The following is a 17,761-nucleotide window of genomic DNA, read 5'->3' as shown; positions in this document are numbered from 1 at the left end:
TGTTTGCGCCGCACCTGTGTAGGTTGTCGGACCTGTAAAAGGTTTGTTTTTCTACTTGGACAACACGTTTCAAATTTAGGCAATCGGGCAATTCTGACTCATAAAAAGGCCGATGCAGGCAATAGTTTCCATTCAAATCAATTCTTTCCGCGCCTTTCATTCGTTCAGTTACTTTCAGTTCCTTTCAGTGTTCGAGTCGATTTATTCCGTGGCTTTCATTCATTTTGGTTTAATTCATTCATTCAGTTACTTGCAATCAATACATTCAGTTCCTTTCAGTGTTTGTTATCAGTTCAATATTATCAGTGGATTAAATTTCTATTGTGTGTCAAGTCAACAGTTATTTTTATTTGTCAGTGTATTCGAATTTCTTTTCAACCTATCCAACCGACTACGCTGATGTTTCCAGATCCAACCAAATAGCTGCCGCGGCTTGGACTTCCAAAACAGATAACATTTTCATACAATATTAATTAGTGTTCATTTTTGTTTTTTCATTTATATAAAATTTATATAGAATATATTTTAGTTTATTATTGATTACGGAGTAAGAAGAATTTTATTTTTAATTTATATTTGTTTACCATTGGTTTTTGTTTTCTGAATACATTTAATTTTTTTATTTTTCCTCGAAGTATAAAATACTTCGAAAGGGGTTGAGAAACCCCCAACATCAACATTTGGTCCTTCGAGCCGGATCCTAATTATTATTAGGATTAATTGGGTGTATACAGAAAACAAAAAATATATAATGGCGCCTAAAATCGATATTGGTGCAGAAATTGCACGTTTAACCGCCAAGAGAGAGATGTACTTTTCAATTGTGCAAGAAACGTACGATCTATCGCAACAGATTGATGTATCTTCAAATAAGACACAATTTCTTGAAAATTTATATATTACTGAAAATGCTCGTGAACAATTTATTCAATTGTGCGATGAAATAAACAAATTAAAATATTTAGATAATCCTAGTTTCATTCCGGAATATTCCGCAATAAAGGCCCTTGAAACGATGTATGCCAAAATAAAACACGCTGAGAAATTACTAGATAATAAAAATGCGCATAGTTCTTCAATTAAAGACATAGTACCCAAACAACATTTACCGTCCATTGAAGTACCTAAATTCTCAGGAGATATTCAACAATGGCCATTATTTTATGAAACATTCAATTCACTAATTCATGAAAATACCGAGTTAGATAATGTTTCAAAATTTCATTTTTTAAAAGGAGCGTTACAGGGTCCGGTTTTAAAAATATTCCATTCTATACTACCGACCGCAAATAATTATCAAATTCTTTGGGAAGCGCTCATAAAAAAATACCAAAATAAACGGTACTTAGCCACCAATTATTTCAAACAACTATTGTCATTCAAAACCATTTCATCTGGACAAATAAATTCATTCCTGGAAAAATTCGATACCGCGGTGCAAGCGCTCTCCCAATTGAATATTCCCGACGCCTATGATTTCCTTATTACGTCACTGGCATTCTCGAAACTCGATCCGTTGTTACAAGAAAAATTCGAGCATTTTTATCAAGGTGAGTTTCCCAAATACCAAGACCTCCTGCATTTTCTTCAAAAGTCACAACAGGCAAAAAATCAAGTATATGGTATGACCAACAATTTCACTAATGACAAACCCAATTACAAAAACACTAAAATTAGCCGGTCATTTTTGTTAAAAAATAAATATGATAACAAATGCTTTGTGTGTCGGGAACAACACAGAGTGTTTACTTGTTCGAAATTTCTTTCATTGAGTATACCTGATAGGCGATCCCTTATTCAAAAATTAAACTTATGCGACAATTGTTTGGGTCATAAGATAACGACTACGTGTCGATCGAATAAAACCTGTTTATTATGTAACGAACGACATCACTCGCTATTGCATACTGGTAGCAATTTTGCGAGTACGGATCAAAATAATCTTTCTAATTCCAAATCAAGTAGTACGGTTTTATGCGCATTTAATCAAAACAAAATCGCACATCATATTACCATATTGCCGACAGCAGTAGTAAAAGTTACTACTAGAAAAGAAAACATTTTATTACGTACAATTATTGATTCGGGAAGCGATAGAAATTTTGTGACATTAACTTGGTGCAAAAAGGCTGATTTACAAATTCTTCCAATATCAACCCAAGTGATCGGGTTAGGCAATTCGTCACATAAAGTTATTGGATTAGTTAATTTCACTTTGAAATCTTTAATTGATTCTTATCAGTTATCGGTCTGTGCATACGTAGTACACGAGATAGTGGGAAAGCAACCACAAATTACCATTCCGATTTCATCCATCAAAACATTTCTGAATTATCCTTTAGCGGATCCTAACTTTCATACACCCCAGGAGGTCGACGGAATTTTGGGTTGCGATGTTTTCGGCGAAATTCTTGGCACTAATCAAGTTAAAAATGATAAAGGATTACCTGTGGCCCTAGAAACCCGGTTGGGTTATTTAATATTAGGTTCCATTCCTGATTTATTTGAAAATACCGGCACTTCTACTAATTTATGTAATGTTTCAGATTCAGATTTCCATTTACAAATGAATAAATTCTTACAATTAGAAGACATTCCCGAAATAATCCTCTCTTCTAACGATGATTTATGCGAAAACCATTTTACTACAACTACTACGCGATCTCCAGATGGACGATATGTAGTAGCGCTGCCTTTTAAAAGTGAAGGCAGAAATTTATACAAATCATTTCATTTAGCCTTAAAGCGATACCAAATGCTTGAAAATAAATTTTTGAAATATCCCGAATTTCATAAAAAATATGCCGCCGTTATAGAAGATTACCTGACTCAAAACCAATTATCCTTTGTCGATTATTGTCCGGTAGATCAGGAAGTCGATGATTTTATTAAAATAAAAAATGGATATTATATTCCTCATTTCGCAGTCGAAAAAGAAAGTTCCTCCACGCCTTTACGCGTTGTGTTTGATGCATCTGCGAAAAATTCAGAATTCACTTCCTTGAACGAAATTTTGCATGTTGGTCCTAAATTACAAACCGACATTTGTTCAATCCTTCTAAATTTTCGTTTCGGGCCTATAGCATTAACAGCTGATATCAAACAAATGTATCGTAATATTTGGGTTCGTAAACAAGATAGAAAATATCAAAAAATCTTATGGAGACCGTTTCCCGATGCACCCATTGGCATCTATGAATTAAATACCGTAACTTTTGGTCTATCATCATCTCCCTTTCAAGCTATCAGAACCATCAAACAACTATCCCGAGACGAATGTTCCAAATATTCTCAATCTATTTCTAGAATTCTTGAGAACGATGTCTATATTGATGATGTGGTTACAAGTATCGACTCCTTGGATAGCGCTAAAACCATTTGCGAGGGTTTGCAGACTGTATTATCGTCTGGTGGTTTTGAATTAAAAAAGTGGGAATCTAATAATTCTAATCTGCGTAAACTTTTTTCTGATTCTGATGTACAAAATAAACATTTCTCTAAATCGGATTTTCAAATGGAATCTTCTACAAAGGTATTGGGATTAAAATGGGATCCCTTATCAGATAATTTTTCATTCGAAATAAAGCTTACGTGGAGAAAATGGACAAAGAGACAACTTCTTTCAGTAATAGCGCGAATCTGGGATCCTCTGGGTTTCCTAACTCCGATAGTTGTTAAGATAAAAATATTATTGAAAAAAATTTGGACATTAAAAATCGATTGGGATGAGGAATTACCATCATTTATTATTACATCATGGTTAGCCGTATATTCCGAATTAGAGCATCTTAATAACTATCAGATTCCGCGTTATCTCGAAACATCAAAACAAAACAAATGTTCATTATTTGGTTTCGCGGATAGTTCAGAGCAAGCGTATGGAGCGGTAGTTTATATTAAATCTCTTGGCAATCCGAATTTCTTGTTGATTTCAAAATCGCGTGTAACACCGATTAAAAACCAAACATTAGCCAGGCTTGAACTTTGTGCCTGTCATTTACTGTCAAAACTTCTGAATTTATATTAACGAATAACCAACATAGTATAGATTTTGATTCTATTTACTGTTTTTCCGATTCTATGATTGTCCTTCACTGGTTAGCAGGACCGGCTACTCGTTGGAAAACATTTGTAGCCAATAGGGTAACAAAAATACGGGATCTCATTCCTAATGCACAATGGCTTCACATTCCTTCTAATCAAAATGCAGCCGATTGTGTTTCTCGAGGTCTTCGACCTAAGGATTTATCCAACATAAGAATTGGTTGTTTGGGCCGGATTGGTTAATGGTCCTATATCAACTTGGCCTGCAAAAACGGTTGAACCTTCCGGAGATATTGATCAAGAAAGAAAAGCTAACGTTCTAATAGTAAAGAGTGTCATACCACCGATCAATCCTTTATATGAATTAACGCAAAAATTTTCTAATTGGTGCAAACTTGTAAGAATTTTCGCTTATATATTGAAGTTTTGTAAAATTATAACAAATCGAAACCGACTTTTGACTTCAGATTTGAAACAAGCCGAGGTTATTATTATTCGTTTAGTCCAAGAACATCATTTTCCCGAAGAATTCAAACTATTAACGAACGGAAAGTCTTGTTCGAAGAAGTTTTGCCGACTAAATGTGGTTTTGGATTCTAATAATTGTTTACGCGTTAAAGGTAGATTAGGATTAACAACTAATAACAATCCACTTCTTTTGCCAAAAAAAGACCAAGTAGTAAATTGTCTCATAGATTACTACCATATTAATAATTTACATACTGGATCAAACTTAGTATTATCTTTATTGAGGCAAAAATATTGGATCTTGTCGGCTCGTGCAATAATTCGCAATCGTCTTAACAAGTGTATAACTTGTTTTCGACAGAATCCGAAACCCATTTTTCCATTCATGGGCGACTTACCAGTACCGCGCATAACAGCCAGTAGAGCTTTCCTAAACGTCGGCGTTGATTATGCAGGCCCCTTCAATATCTCCATGAGTCGTCACAGAGGCGCTCGAACCTACAAGGCTTATATATGCTTGTTCATCTGTTTAGCCACTAAGGCGATACATCTCGAATTAGCTTCAGATTTAACAAGCGATACATTTTTAGATTGCTTGAAACGATTCCTAGCCCGGCGTGGTCCTATCAAATGTATTTACTCCGATTGTGGAACCAATTTTATAGGAGCCAAAAATACTCTTGATTCCTTATTCCTTCTCCTAAATTCCGAAGAGTATAAAAAGCGTTTCAATGAATTATTGGTTTTACATGACATTGAATGGAAATTTAATCCACCGTTTGCCCCACATTTTGGAGGTATATGGGAGGCGAATATTAAATCAGTGAAGACCCATTTGTTTAAAGTTATAGGGTTGCAAATTTTATCCTACGAAGAGTTTAATACAGTCCTCAATCAAATCGAAGCCTTACTGAATTCAAGACCGTTATGTTGGCTGAGCAATGATCCATCGGATCCTCAACCTCTTACGCCTGCGCACTTCTTAATGCAAGAGCCTCTGTCGGATTTGCCCGTTGACTATGAAAACTTGAATTTGACTAAAAGAAAACAATTGTTAGATCATATTGTCGCTTCTTACTGGAAGCGATGGAATGTGGAATATCTAACCGAGCTACAGGTCCGACAGAAATGGAATACAGTCACTAATCCTATTAAAAAGGGTGATTTGGTAGTTGTAAAACAAGAGAATGCGCGTCCGCTTCATTGGGGGTTGGGAAGAGTTGAAGAGGTTTTTCCGGGCCCTGATGGAGTGGTTCGAGTAGCATTGGTAAAAACGGGAAATACCCTAATCAAGCGGCCTGTTGTCAAACTATGCCCCCTACCTATTCAATAGTTTATATCTGAATTATTCATTTCAAAAAAAAAAAAAAACTTTTCTATCTCATGATATATTTGCTTCTATATATAGTTTTGCCAAATTTTCAATCTCCAGGGCGATGAGAACACCCCTCATAGTCTCTGGAAGATTCTTGTAATTGTCCAAAAAATCTAGACCCTAGCGCGAAAATAAAACTTCCGCAATCTAGATCGTGTGAATGTGGTAGGTCGTGAGAGCGGGACCCTGGCGCGAGGTCAGGCTTCCGTAACCGATCTACTCTGAATGAAAGTTTGAATTTATTTTGGCAATTCTATCCTTCCTAATCATGAGGTTCACTATGTACCAATTTCGAGTATTTTCAGAAGTATAAAAGGCTAACCTTTTAGTCGGGGGAAAATGTTTGCGCCGCACCTGTGTAGGTTGTCGGACCTGTAAAAGGTTTGTTTTTCTACTTGGACAACACGTTTCAAATTTAGGCAATCGGGCAATTCTGACTCATAAAAAGGCCGATGCAGGCAATAGTTTCCATTCAAATCAATTCTTTCCGCGCCTTTCATTCGTTCAGTTACTTTCAGTTCCTTTCAGTGTTCGAGTCGATTTATTCCGTGGCTTTCATTCATTTTGGTTTAATTCATTCATTCAGTTACTTGCAATCAATACATTCAGTTCCTTTCAGTGTTTGTTATCAGTTCAATATTATCAGTGGATTAAATTTCTATTGTGTGTCAAGTCAACAGTTATTTTTATTTGTCAGTGTATTCGAATTTCTTTTCAACCTATCCAACCGACTACGCTGATGTTTCCAGATCCAACCAAATAGCTGCCGCGGCTTGGACTTCCAAAACAGATAACATTTTCATACAATATTAATTAGTGTTCATTTTTGTTTTTTCATTTATATAAAATTTATATAGAATATATTTTAGTTTATTATTGATTACGGAGTAAGAAGAATTTTATTTTTAATTTATATTTGTTTACCATTGGTTTTTGTTTTCTGAATACATTTAATTTTTTTATTTTTCCTCGAAGTATAAAATACTTCGAAAGGGGTTGAGAAACCCCCCAACATCAACATATAGTGTACGCGTTTATAAAATTTGTAGCAATTATTTTGGTTGGAAATAACAAAGGTGTTATTGTTCTTTTACCATAGATACTATATTTATTCTTTCTGTATTTATTATACTGATCAAAAAACTAAAGTTTCCAATACGTATATAGGTTATGCTAATACCATAAATAGTAAATTAAAAAGTATATGATAGGATATTAAAATATGTGGAACTTTTGAAATGTAAACATGGGTACAGGACAACGTCTGTCGGGTCATCTAGTATATATATATACATACATATATGTATATACATATACATATATTGAATTTTAAAGTGTTGTAGAGTTTTGCACTGTTTCACTGTTTCAGTATTTGTAAATTTTATTAATAATACTTGCTCATAAACCCGTTGTTACAATTGCCTCACTTTACACTTTACAGGATGCCATTCACCACTAGTTCTATTCCATAACTGGATGAAAAGTTCTCTCTTCTTTTGTCGTCTCATATTTGTAAAATTGATTGAGGATCAATAATATATGATAATGGATTCTTTATTGTTTGCAAAGTTGACTAGTTTTAGTATTGTAATTTCTTTTTAATGTTTCTGTAGAGTATCATTAGCATTTTGTAATCAATTTTTAAAAGCATTTTTTTCTAATGCTTTCTGCAATTTACTCAACACATTCTAAATATAAATAATCACAGTTTTTTAACTGAATTTTCTATTCATTCAAAGTTTTTTCAATTTTTTCTAATGATTTCCGCAATACACTCAACATGTTCTAAATAAATATTAATAATTACACTTCCAAGTAATAACTATCCGAAATAAGTACCAACCATTCGATTTGAATGATTCAAAAATTTTTTTGCTTGTGATGACAAAACAATTGCTTTTGGCAAAAAAATATTTCAATTTTTTTTTTTTTAATTTTTTTTATATCGAAAATAGTTCAGATTTTATTTTATTTTCTGGCTAGAGTTCTAAAGCTTACTTATATACTTTAAATAAATAATTTTAACTCTGTAATTTAGTCTATATAATTTTTATAAATATTAGACCATGTTACAGTATTTATGTTAATCAGTTTGAAAACATTTAATATTCCTCGAAAATTTCGTTACGGTACGGGAAGTTCTACCAATTTGCTTGATTCATACACCGTTAGACTAATTTCTTAATTTTTTTACATTCCGTAGGGTACGTTATAGTAATTGGCCGAAAATCGAAAATGAAAATTTTTACAATCTTCACGTTTCAGAGGTCTTTGGCATACCTCAGAAAAAATGGATGTGTGTGTGTGTGTGTTTTGTGTGTCCGTATTTTTTCGTTTACGTTTTCGGGCGCACGGATCAACCGATTTGAATCGTATTCAAATCTATTCATAGGGAGACGTGCTGATTAGTTTTTGGCAAAGGCAGGTCCAGCCATTTTGAAGATACAGAGCTAAATGTACAAAAAATGGCAGTTGAGAGAACTAAGGAGAAAACAATGGAGGGAACTAAGCATCCGATGTGAAAGATTCATGCTTGTGTTGACAAAATAATTGCTTTTGGAAAAAAAATTATTTCAATTTTTTTTTCTCAAATTTTTTTATTGTATATCGAAAATGATTCAGATTTTAATTTTAATTAATGTTACAGTATTTATAATAATCTATTTGAAAACATTTAATATCCCTCGAACTTTCTGTTACGGTACAGGATGTTCCAGCAATTTGCCTTGAGGCACGATTCCATACACCACTAGTTAAAGCTTGTTTGAATTTTTGTTGTATTATTCATGGTAAGTTAGAATATAGAATTTATAGAAAACTTCAAATAAATGCAAAGCGTTAAAGTGAAATAATGAATGAGGGTTTAATTACTTTGCTCAAATACATAATTGCAAGTTAATCCATTTGTTTAGAAGAATTTGAACATACTATCATGCATGATACTGAAAAATTGTACGATTAATTATTCTTTATTTGTTATAGAAATGACTCTTCATTAGAACTTAAACTAAGTTTTCTGTTGTAAGCAATATCTATAGATCTTCAATAGAAATGATAAACTTAATAATGCTTTGATATTTGGAAAAAACCTTTGTCATAAGAAGCAATTTAGTGCTAAGTTATTAACATTTTGCTTGCAATAGTTTTTTTCTATAGACCGTCATAACAAATTATTTTATTAAAAAAAGATGTATACATAGCTGGGCACCGTTAATCAAATAGTTAACTTCGTTAATCGTTAATCCGCTACAAAAAAAGTTAGCTTCGTTAAACGTTAAAGCGTTACATTTTGGAAGAATTAACGCAAGTTAACGTTAATCGTTAATCCGTTAATATGGGGCCGTTCAAGTATTACGTAAGCACTATAGGGTGGCAAGGAGGGTTGTTGATTTGCTTATTTTGGGTTGACATGGGGGGCAGGGGAGTCTGGATGATGATAACGTCATAAGTAGTATTTTTATTTTTTTACATTAATTGCAAAATGTTTACGTAAGCATGGGGGTAGGGGGTAAGAGCTTTGCTTACTTTTGCTGACAAGGGTGATGGGAAGGGTAAATAATTTCGCGACGCGCTTTATGCACACACCGTGATAATAACGCTATTGGTCAACTTTCCGTTTTTATGATTGCATATTGTTTTTACAAGAATTTTTAACTTCCCGAAGGAGAATTTTATGTTTTCATAAAAAAATCCGATTCGCTAATTTTATGTTTTCTCGACGTTTCAAGCCATTCTGAATCGAATGAGTCCAAGTTTGGAAAAAGTATATGTGTGTGTGTGTGTGTGCGTGTATGTGAACAGATTTTTTGCCGTAAATCGACGTTCTCTCAAAAACGATTCGACCAATTTCAAAAATTTAAAAGCCAATCGATGTATCTCGATGAGGATTATCGTTTGTCGGTTTTGTGCGACGATCTGCCGAGCTGTTTTTTTGTAAATAGCAGAAAAGTGAAAAATTTTTCGTCCACGTTTTAGCCCGCAATTCTGAATCGATTCTGAAATAAAGATCGGCCAAGCCGTTTTCTTGTAATGAAGTTTTTTTTAAAAAAAATCCAACGATTTTTATGATTTTTTGACGGTAGATATCATAGTCTTCTGATCATACTAAAATATTACCGCCCTACGACAACTCGTTTAGCTTTAAAAATTCGTCAAAGTTTGCAAATATTGGTATCGTTTTTTTGGCATTTGTTAAAATTAGACTTTTCATCGACGTTTGCTCAAAAATGCCTGAACCGATTTCAGAAATTTAAAAGTCATTCGATGTATCTCAATGAGCACTATAGTTTGTCAGTTTTGTGAGACGATCTGCCGAGCCGTTTCTTTGTAATTTGAAAAAGAGTGTTAAACTTTTTGTCTACATTTAAGCACATTCTACCGAATCAATTTTAAAAAATAAAAAACTGTACGAAATATATTAGTTGGGAATAATACTGATTAGTTTTAGATGAAAATCTACCGAGCCGTTTCCTTGTAATTAACTGTTGAAAACAAAATTTAAGCCGATTGTTCTGAAACTTTCTTTGGCGATGTATATCATGGTCTTATAAAACTTACCGAAATATTACAGCCTTACGACAAGTAGTTTGATTTTAAAAATTCATCAAAGTTTGAGAAAATGAGTAGTTTTGTTGACGTTTGTTAAAATTAAAAGTAGATGATTTACTTTGTATAACGATAGATTACTTGGTCTTAATAAACATACTAAACCGTTAACATTCTACGAAAACTGGTTCAATTATAAAAATTATTGATTAGTGAAAATTTGCTTTTAGAAAATACTCCGAGTTAACGTATTCGTTCGCTTTCAATTATGTGTAAAAAATCCACTCGGAATACTTTTAATCACTTATAAATTAATTCATATAGGGAAGTTCATGTAACTTGCCTCAAGGCTAAATACCAATAACAACTAATTTTCTAAATAAAGGAAAAGAGTTTTTTTTTGCGAAAAATAGGAAACGCGCGACGGGTTAAGCGTCGGGCATAAGGTGCATTTATCCCCTTCATGAACATTAACATGTTGAAGTTCTTGTCTGAAAGCGTGGCTCGTTTTGGTGTCAAAATGTCTTTACCCGTGAAAAACAAACGTTCAACTGCAGCGCTTGAGGGTATAGCAGTATTGTATTTAATAAATAGATTTATGAATATCTGTTCCCCGAGGAATGCAGCATCGTTGAACGAGTCTTTTGATTTCATGTCCAGCCACATTTTAACGAGACTTTGCGCTTTATTCTCCAAAGAGTTGGAGAATAAAGCGCATGGAGGTCCTTGGTTTTTCTATAGACTGAGTGACAGAATTGAAAAAGTCTTCCTCCTCGTCATCATCGTTGTTACTCGCATTGCTCCCTCCGTCACTTAAACTACCTCTGTCCTTCGAATTTTCCGCTGCTTTTTGCCGTAAGGCACCTTCTACCTTTTATCCATGCATTTTCTTACTGCATCCACTCTACTGCTGTCATACGTTTCCAGCCACATTAACCGAAACTTTGGGTGAAATGCCGCGGCATTCAGGAGTGGTCCAAATCTTGCGGCGCCGTGCGGTAAATAGTAGGCATTGGATTAACGATTAACGGACTTCTGGCATTTTAACGGAAGTTAACGTGTCCGTTAACATTTTTAAAAGTTAACTTAAAAGTTAATCCGTTAATCAAAATGTTAACTTCGTTAATTAACGATTAACGGATTAACGAGTTAATGCCCAGCTATGGATGTATATATCAATTAATTAATACTTTGATTTTACAAAACGTTATGAAATATGTCGTTTATTATTAAAATTGTAAATCGAGTAAATTTTGTTTGGAAATATTTAATCAAAGCCCTTTTTGTGGATTATTATTTGCATATACTAAAATGCACATATGCAAGACAACATAGGATTGAAAAATATATGATAAAACTAATATTATTTTTAAATCAGGCTTCAGCAACTTGTCATCTTACCTGCAACTTGTCATTTTTTTTCAATATTTAATTTCTAAAATCGGGCCAATTTCCGTTGGAGTTAAAGATTTGTATATAATGTAAATAATAGAGTTGGAGTATAGTTGCATCTTGTTGGATCACAAGCTTTGTCAATTGAAAACCTTATTTTAGAAATAATACCTATATTCACATTGCTTTGGCTTGTTGTGTATGTTCTTAATGTCATATTAAACGACTAGTTTGACCTTGATGAAATGGTTTGTGGAGAATCGAAATTTATAATTTTTTTTTCAAACTAGTGCGATATCCATTATTTGAACTATCTCCTAATTTGAAATTCATTGAGATACCGGAGTCGACGTTATTTTATTGTCACTTATTGGGATTACCTTTTTCATAACGATAATTGTTAAATAATTATGACTGTGCTTAAAAAATTTAACTAGTTGATATTGGTATTTTGCCTTGAGGCAAGTTACCTGAACTTTCCGATATGTGTAAATAATCGTCTTAAACAATAAAAAATAAATTAATTTATAAGTATTCCGTGTGGATTTATTACATATAATTGAAAACGAACGAACACGTTAACTCGGAGTATTTTCTAAAAGCAAATTTTCAAAAATCAATAGTTTTTATAATTGAACCAATTTCCGTAGGACTTTAATGGTTTAGCATGTTCATTAAAGCCAAGTACTCTATCGTTTTCCAAGTAAATCGTCTAATTTTAATTTTAACAAACGCCAAAAGCTACTCATTCTGCCAAACTTTGATGATTTTTTAAAACTAAACTACTTGTCGTAAGACCGTAATATTTCAATAAGTCCATGATATATATCATTAAAAAAAGTTTCATAAAAATCAGTTCAATTTTTTTTTCAACAACGAATTACAAGATAACGGTTCGGTAGACTTTCACCTAAAACTAATCAATATCATTCCCAATTAACATCTTACGAACAGTTTTTGATTTTTTAAAATCGGTTCGGTAGTATGAGCTTAAATGTGGACGAAAAGTTTAATACCCTTTTCCAAATTACAAAGAAACGGCTTAGCCGATCGCTGCACAAAACTGAGAAACGATAATCTTTTATCTTTTATCTTTTGATGATGATGATGATATATTAATAATATGTTGTTCAATTTCATACGAAGTGATAATGACACTGTAAAAATTAACGAAGGTAAAAGTTCAATGGTGCAAAAATTTGAAAAGTCTTTCAAAGAGGAGAAGAAATATCTTGTAGATTCGGAGGAATATAACTTTATAGCAAATAGTGAAAGCAATGATCAGAATGTATCAACTGAACCATCAACTTCTAGCATAATTTCATCAAATAAAACTTACATAAAGCCACTAGCCCGCCAATAATGTAAACTGATTCCAAGACAAAAGAGCTCAACGGGTAATTGTTATATATATATATATATATATATATATATATATATATATATATATATATATATACATATATATGCCTAATGATATTTATATATATATATATATATATATATATATATATTATATCATTAGGCAAAAGTCTACTAAATACGGAAGTGTCAGCAAAATCATAGGAATCCTCATCTAGATACATCAAATGGCTTTTAAATTGCTGAAATCGGTTCAGGCGTTTTTGAGCAAACGTCGATGAAAGGTCTAATTTTGACAAATGCTGAAAAACGATACTAATTTTCGCAAACTTTGATTTTTTTTTGAAATTAAACGACTTGACGTAGGAATGTAATATTTTAGTCTATCTATAAGACTATCTATAAGACTACCGCCAAAAAAAAATCATAAAAAACGTCGATTTTTTTTAACTTTTTAACTTTATTCCAAAAAAACTAATCAGCACGATTCCCAACCAATATCTTTCGAATAGTTTTTGAATTTCCATAATCGATTCAGAATTGCAGGCTAAAACGTGAACAAAAATTTTGTCACTTTTCTGCGATTTACAAAGAAACGGTTTGGCCGATCGTAGGCAAATCTAACAAACGATAGTCCTCACCGAGATACATCGAATGGCTTTTAAATTTTTGAAATCGGTTTAGCCGTTTTTGAGAAAATGTCGATTTACGGCAACACATTTTCCAAATTTGATCTCATTCGATTCAGAATGGCTTGAAACGTCAAGAAAAGATAAAATTAGCGAATCGATTTTTTTATGAAAACATAAACTTCTTCTTCGGGAAGTTAAAAAAAGTTTAGTTTTATTTGTGGCAGTGTGATGATCTGGACTAATTTGTAATTGGCATCATTGGAAAGCCTATAATGAGGATAAATCTAATTCATTTTCGTTCGTCAGATGGGTTATGCGTTCCTGATGCCTAAATTTACTCGGACACGTTCCCTGCGCAAATCATTATTTACAAAACACAAACTCTCATTAATTTATTGTTTCGTAACTTATAAAAATAACAAAGATCATAAATTTATCATCTCTCATTGATCATTTCTTAGCTCGAATTAATTCGAATTTACTGTCACAGGTGCCCAGAACGATTTACGAGGATGTACGGAGATAATGAACGTAGCGATCGCCCAAGGCATTCCGATGCGATCTTCGCACCATTTGAAATTTCTTCATCTTTTACTAGGAAAACGAAAGCCTGATATAGTACCCGTTACAAAAATACACGTGCCTAAATATACTTTAAAATTCTAGTTCATCTTTTTGTAGTTATAGTATTTATGAATATACAATGCAGAAATTATAATATTACAATGTTTTGTATAATATTTTTTGTCTGTACAAATAATGCATAAAATCGTTCTATAAATTCTTAAAAGCTGAAAAACTATTACAAGAGCGAATACTTTGACAACGATGCATTGTAATTTCATTAAAAAGTTGTGATTAATTATTGTTCTAGTGAATTAGCATAAAGTACGTGATATATGTGAATTAGAGCTAGAACATGTAATCTATAATAATTTTAAAAGCAATAATTAAATAAATATAATAAAATAATGTTATTTTTTAATTATATTATTTTTACTTTACCAATTTTTAAATGTTATTTAAGTCTCATGCAACTAAACGAAGATAAAAGTTTTTAAAAGAATTCCTATACATGAACTGGTAAATATTAAGATATTACGATACAAGGAGACTTTTCATAGCAGTTTAGATCAATATTTAATTAGCCGACAAAATGAAATCATTTTAATATACGAGGGCCGGTTAACAAACATTTAGCCTCACCGTCCTATGATGCTGCTACTGCAAAGGTGTTCACGATCATGTAAAACATTCTTTTACTAGCCTACTGTTAATTCCTTTCATTTGTTTTATTTTGACAGCCTTTGGAAGCTAGCGTGTTGATCAGTTTTAGTTGCACAAAAATGAAATAAAGAAGAATATCTTTTGGTGATTAGATTATTTTATCCTTTGGTGATTAGAAAAAACGCGCAGCAAAATCAAAGATCGCTTGGATGCTGTACTCTTTTTCTTTAATGACGACCGTCGAAAATTGGTTCAACGAGTTTGTTCGTAGCCACACGTCGGTTTTTGAAGAGCAGCGCCCAGATGCCCCAAAAACGGCAATAACGAAAATATAAAAAAGATCCGCGAAGTCATGTTGGCAGACCGTCGATTGAAGGTTCCGAGAGAGCTGAAACTGTAGGCATCCCAGAAAGACGGTCATCAGAGTCATATTTTACACATAAGTTCTGATCATGACACGTCAAACAAAGAAAAGGCAAAGATTTATAAAATAATCTTTAATTTCAAACGTTTTGACATACAATTTAATGTCATCATCAGTGGATCTAAAAACAGTATAAAATTAATATATCTAGGTAATTATAAAATATGTGGATTGGTAAACTATAGAAACTGTAAATATAAGGGAAAAACTAGTTGGTTTGGTATTTAGCCTTGAGGCAAGTTACATGAACTTCCCGAAATGTGTAAATAATCGACTTAATCAATAAAAAATAAATTAATTTATGAGTGATTATAAGTATTCCGAGTGGATTTATTACACATCATTGCAAACGAGCGAACGAACATGTTAACTCGGAATACTTTCTAAAAGTAAATTTTCAAAAATCAATAATTTTAATTAATTAATAATTATAATTGAAACAGTTTCCGTAGGACTTTAATGGTTTACTATGTTCAAGACCAAGTACACTATCGTTATACCAACTAAATCATCTAATTTTATTTTTAATAAACGCCAAAAAAACTACTCATTTTCTCAAACTTTCATAAATATTAAAAATTAAACTACTTGTAGTAAGGCCGTAATATTTCAGTAAGTTCTATAAGACCATGATATATATATATATATATCACCAAAAAAAGTTCCATAAAAATTGATCTGAATATACAATTTTTTATATAAATATTTGATTTTTCACATTTTCATTCAATTGAAAAATAGTGAATGTCAATTTCATATATTCAATATGCAGTATATTTGTAAATGTCAAAATATTTCCTTTTTGGTCGAAAATTATTATATGATATTTATTTTACAATATTGTGTTGTATTTATAATTTGTTCGGCAATATAACTTGGAATAATTAATTTATTTGTTTCTTATTGAAGTCGTTAAACATTTTTATTTGTGAAATGTCAAATTTTTGTTTATGATTAATTTTAAATTCAATATGTCGCTTTTTTATTGTGATCTCTGATCTATAAGGTTTTGATGAAGTTTTGGTATCCGAAATAATTTGGTAAGCTAATCAAATAAATATAAATTGCAAATCTATTTATATAATTATTTTCATAAATATTGACAAATGACATTTGACGATTTTCATGTCAACAATTATTCAAATTTATAAACATTGACTTTTAATTAGATTTAAAACTATAAATTGTGATTTTGAATATAGCATTTAATCTAATTTGGATATAAATGCTGGGTATATCTATATATGTATATGTTTTTGAATTAAATTTTTTGAACTGTCAAATTTTTTTTTCAAAAATCATAAATCTTTTTTTCTCGAGTTTTCCATAAATTTTGACATTTGTCATTTTAGTGTTTTGTTTTTTTTTGCCATTTTCTGTCAAAATTTTTAGAAATTTATAAAAATTATTTATATTTAAAATTTACTTTTCAAAATTTCCTATAACCTAAGTTGGATATATATGCACACGTTGAGCCAATAAAATTTAAAATCGGTCCAGTAGTTTGGGCGTCCATCGCGAACCAACATCGTGACACGAGATTTATATATATATATATATATAGATATATATAAAAGAAAATAAAACAGATAAAATGAAACTTACATTGGACATGGTATTTTAAAAATGTGTACACATCACAGAATTTTGCACTAATATTGATACAACTAACCAGTCGACAATCATGAATTTTTTAAATAATAAAAATAATGAGAGTTTTTGTTTTGCAAAACTGTGGAAAAAATTTAAGTATTTTTGCACAGACCGGAGGATGTGTAATCGCTGCGAGTCCCGAGGCAAAGTGAACACATGTGGGGTAAAATTTTGTTTTAAGGACACTAAAACGTTTTTACAATCAACGTGGCAATGTGTGGGTGAGTAAGGCTAGGTTTTTATGTTCAGAATTGACTGTGTAAGGTTAGGTGAGGTTTACATGAACGGATTTAGTTTTAAACAATTAATAAAAATAAAAAAACGGAAAATCAAATTTAACGACAATATTACACGGAAACTCAATGGAAATAAATTTAGAAACTCAATGAAAACAAATTTAGAAACGTTATTAAGTAACTTGGTAATTTTCGCAGAGTAAGGAGGTATCATTTCTTTTGTTTGGACTATTTTTAATCAAGGTTATGTAACAAGATTCTGCAAAGCGTCTGTGAATTATGTTTCGTTCGTGATAAAGAATACGGGCATTACAAAAGTTAAATGCGTGTTTAAAATTTTTGATGTGGTCTGTAATCATGGTTTGGCTTTGGTTGGGATTTTTAGAATTATTGTCATGTTGTT

The 17,761-nt window shown here is 31.9% G+C and overlaps 1 protein-coding gene across 2 annotated transcripts in view; it reads left to right on the top strand.

The window, feature by feature from the left end:
- LOC113369989 overlaps nucleotides 1-14,523 on the top strand; it is a 63,153-nt gene extending 48,630 nt beyond the window's left edge. For both annotated transcript variants that reach the window (XM_026610626.1, XM_026610625.1), the window contains one exon: nucleotides 14,309-14,523. In XM_026610626.1, coding sequence (XP_026466411.1) covers nucleotides 14,309-14,484 — 176 coding nt within the window. In that variant the 3' untranslated portion in view covers nucleotides 14,485-14,523. The remainder of the gene's footprint in view (nucleotides 1-14,308) is intronic.
- Nucleotides 14,524-17,761: the final 3,238 nt, after the last annotated feature.

Source organism: Ctenocephalides felis, unplaced genomic scaffold (genome assembly GCF_003426905.1).
Source record: "Ctenocephalides felis isolate EL2017-DRISC unplaced genomic scaffold, ASM342690v1 CF-g0.4_SCAFFOLD_01492, whole genome shotgun sequence".
Lineage (NCBI taxonomy): Eukaryota > Metazoa > Arthropoda > Insecta > Siphonaptera > Pulicidae > Ctenocephalides > Ctenocephalides felis.
This window is presented reverse-complemented; position numbering and strand designations above follow the sequence as displayed.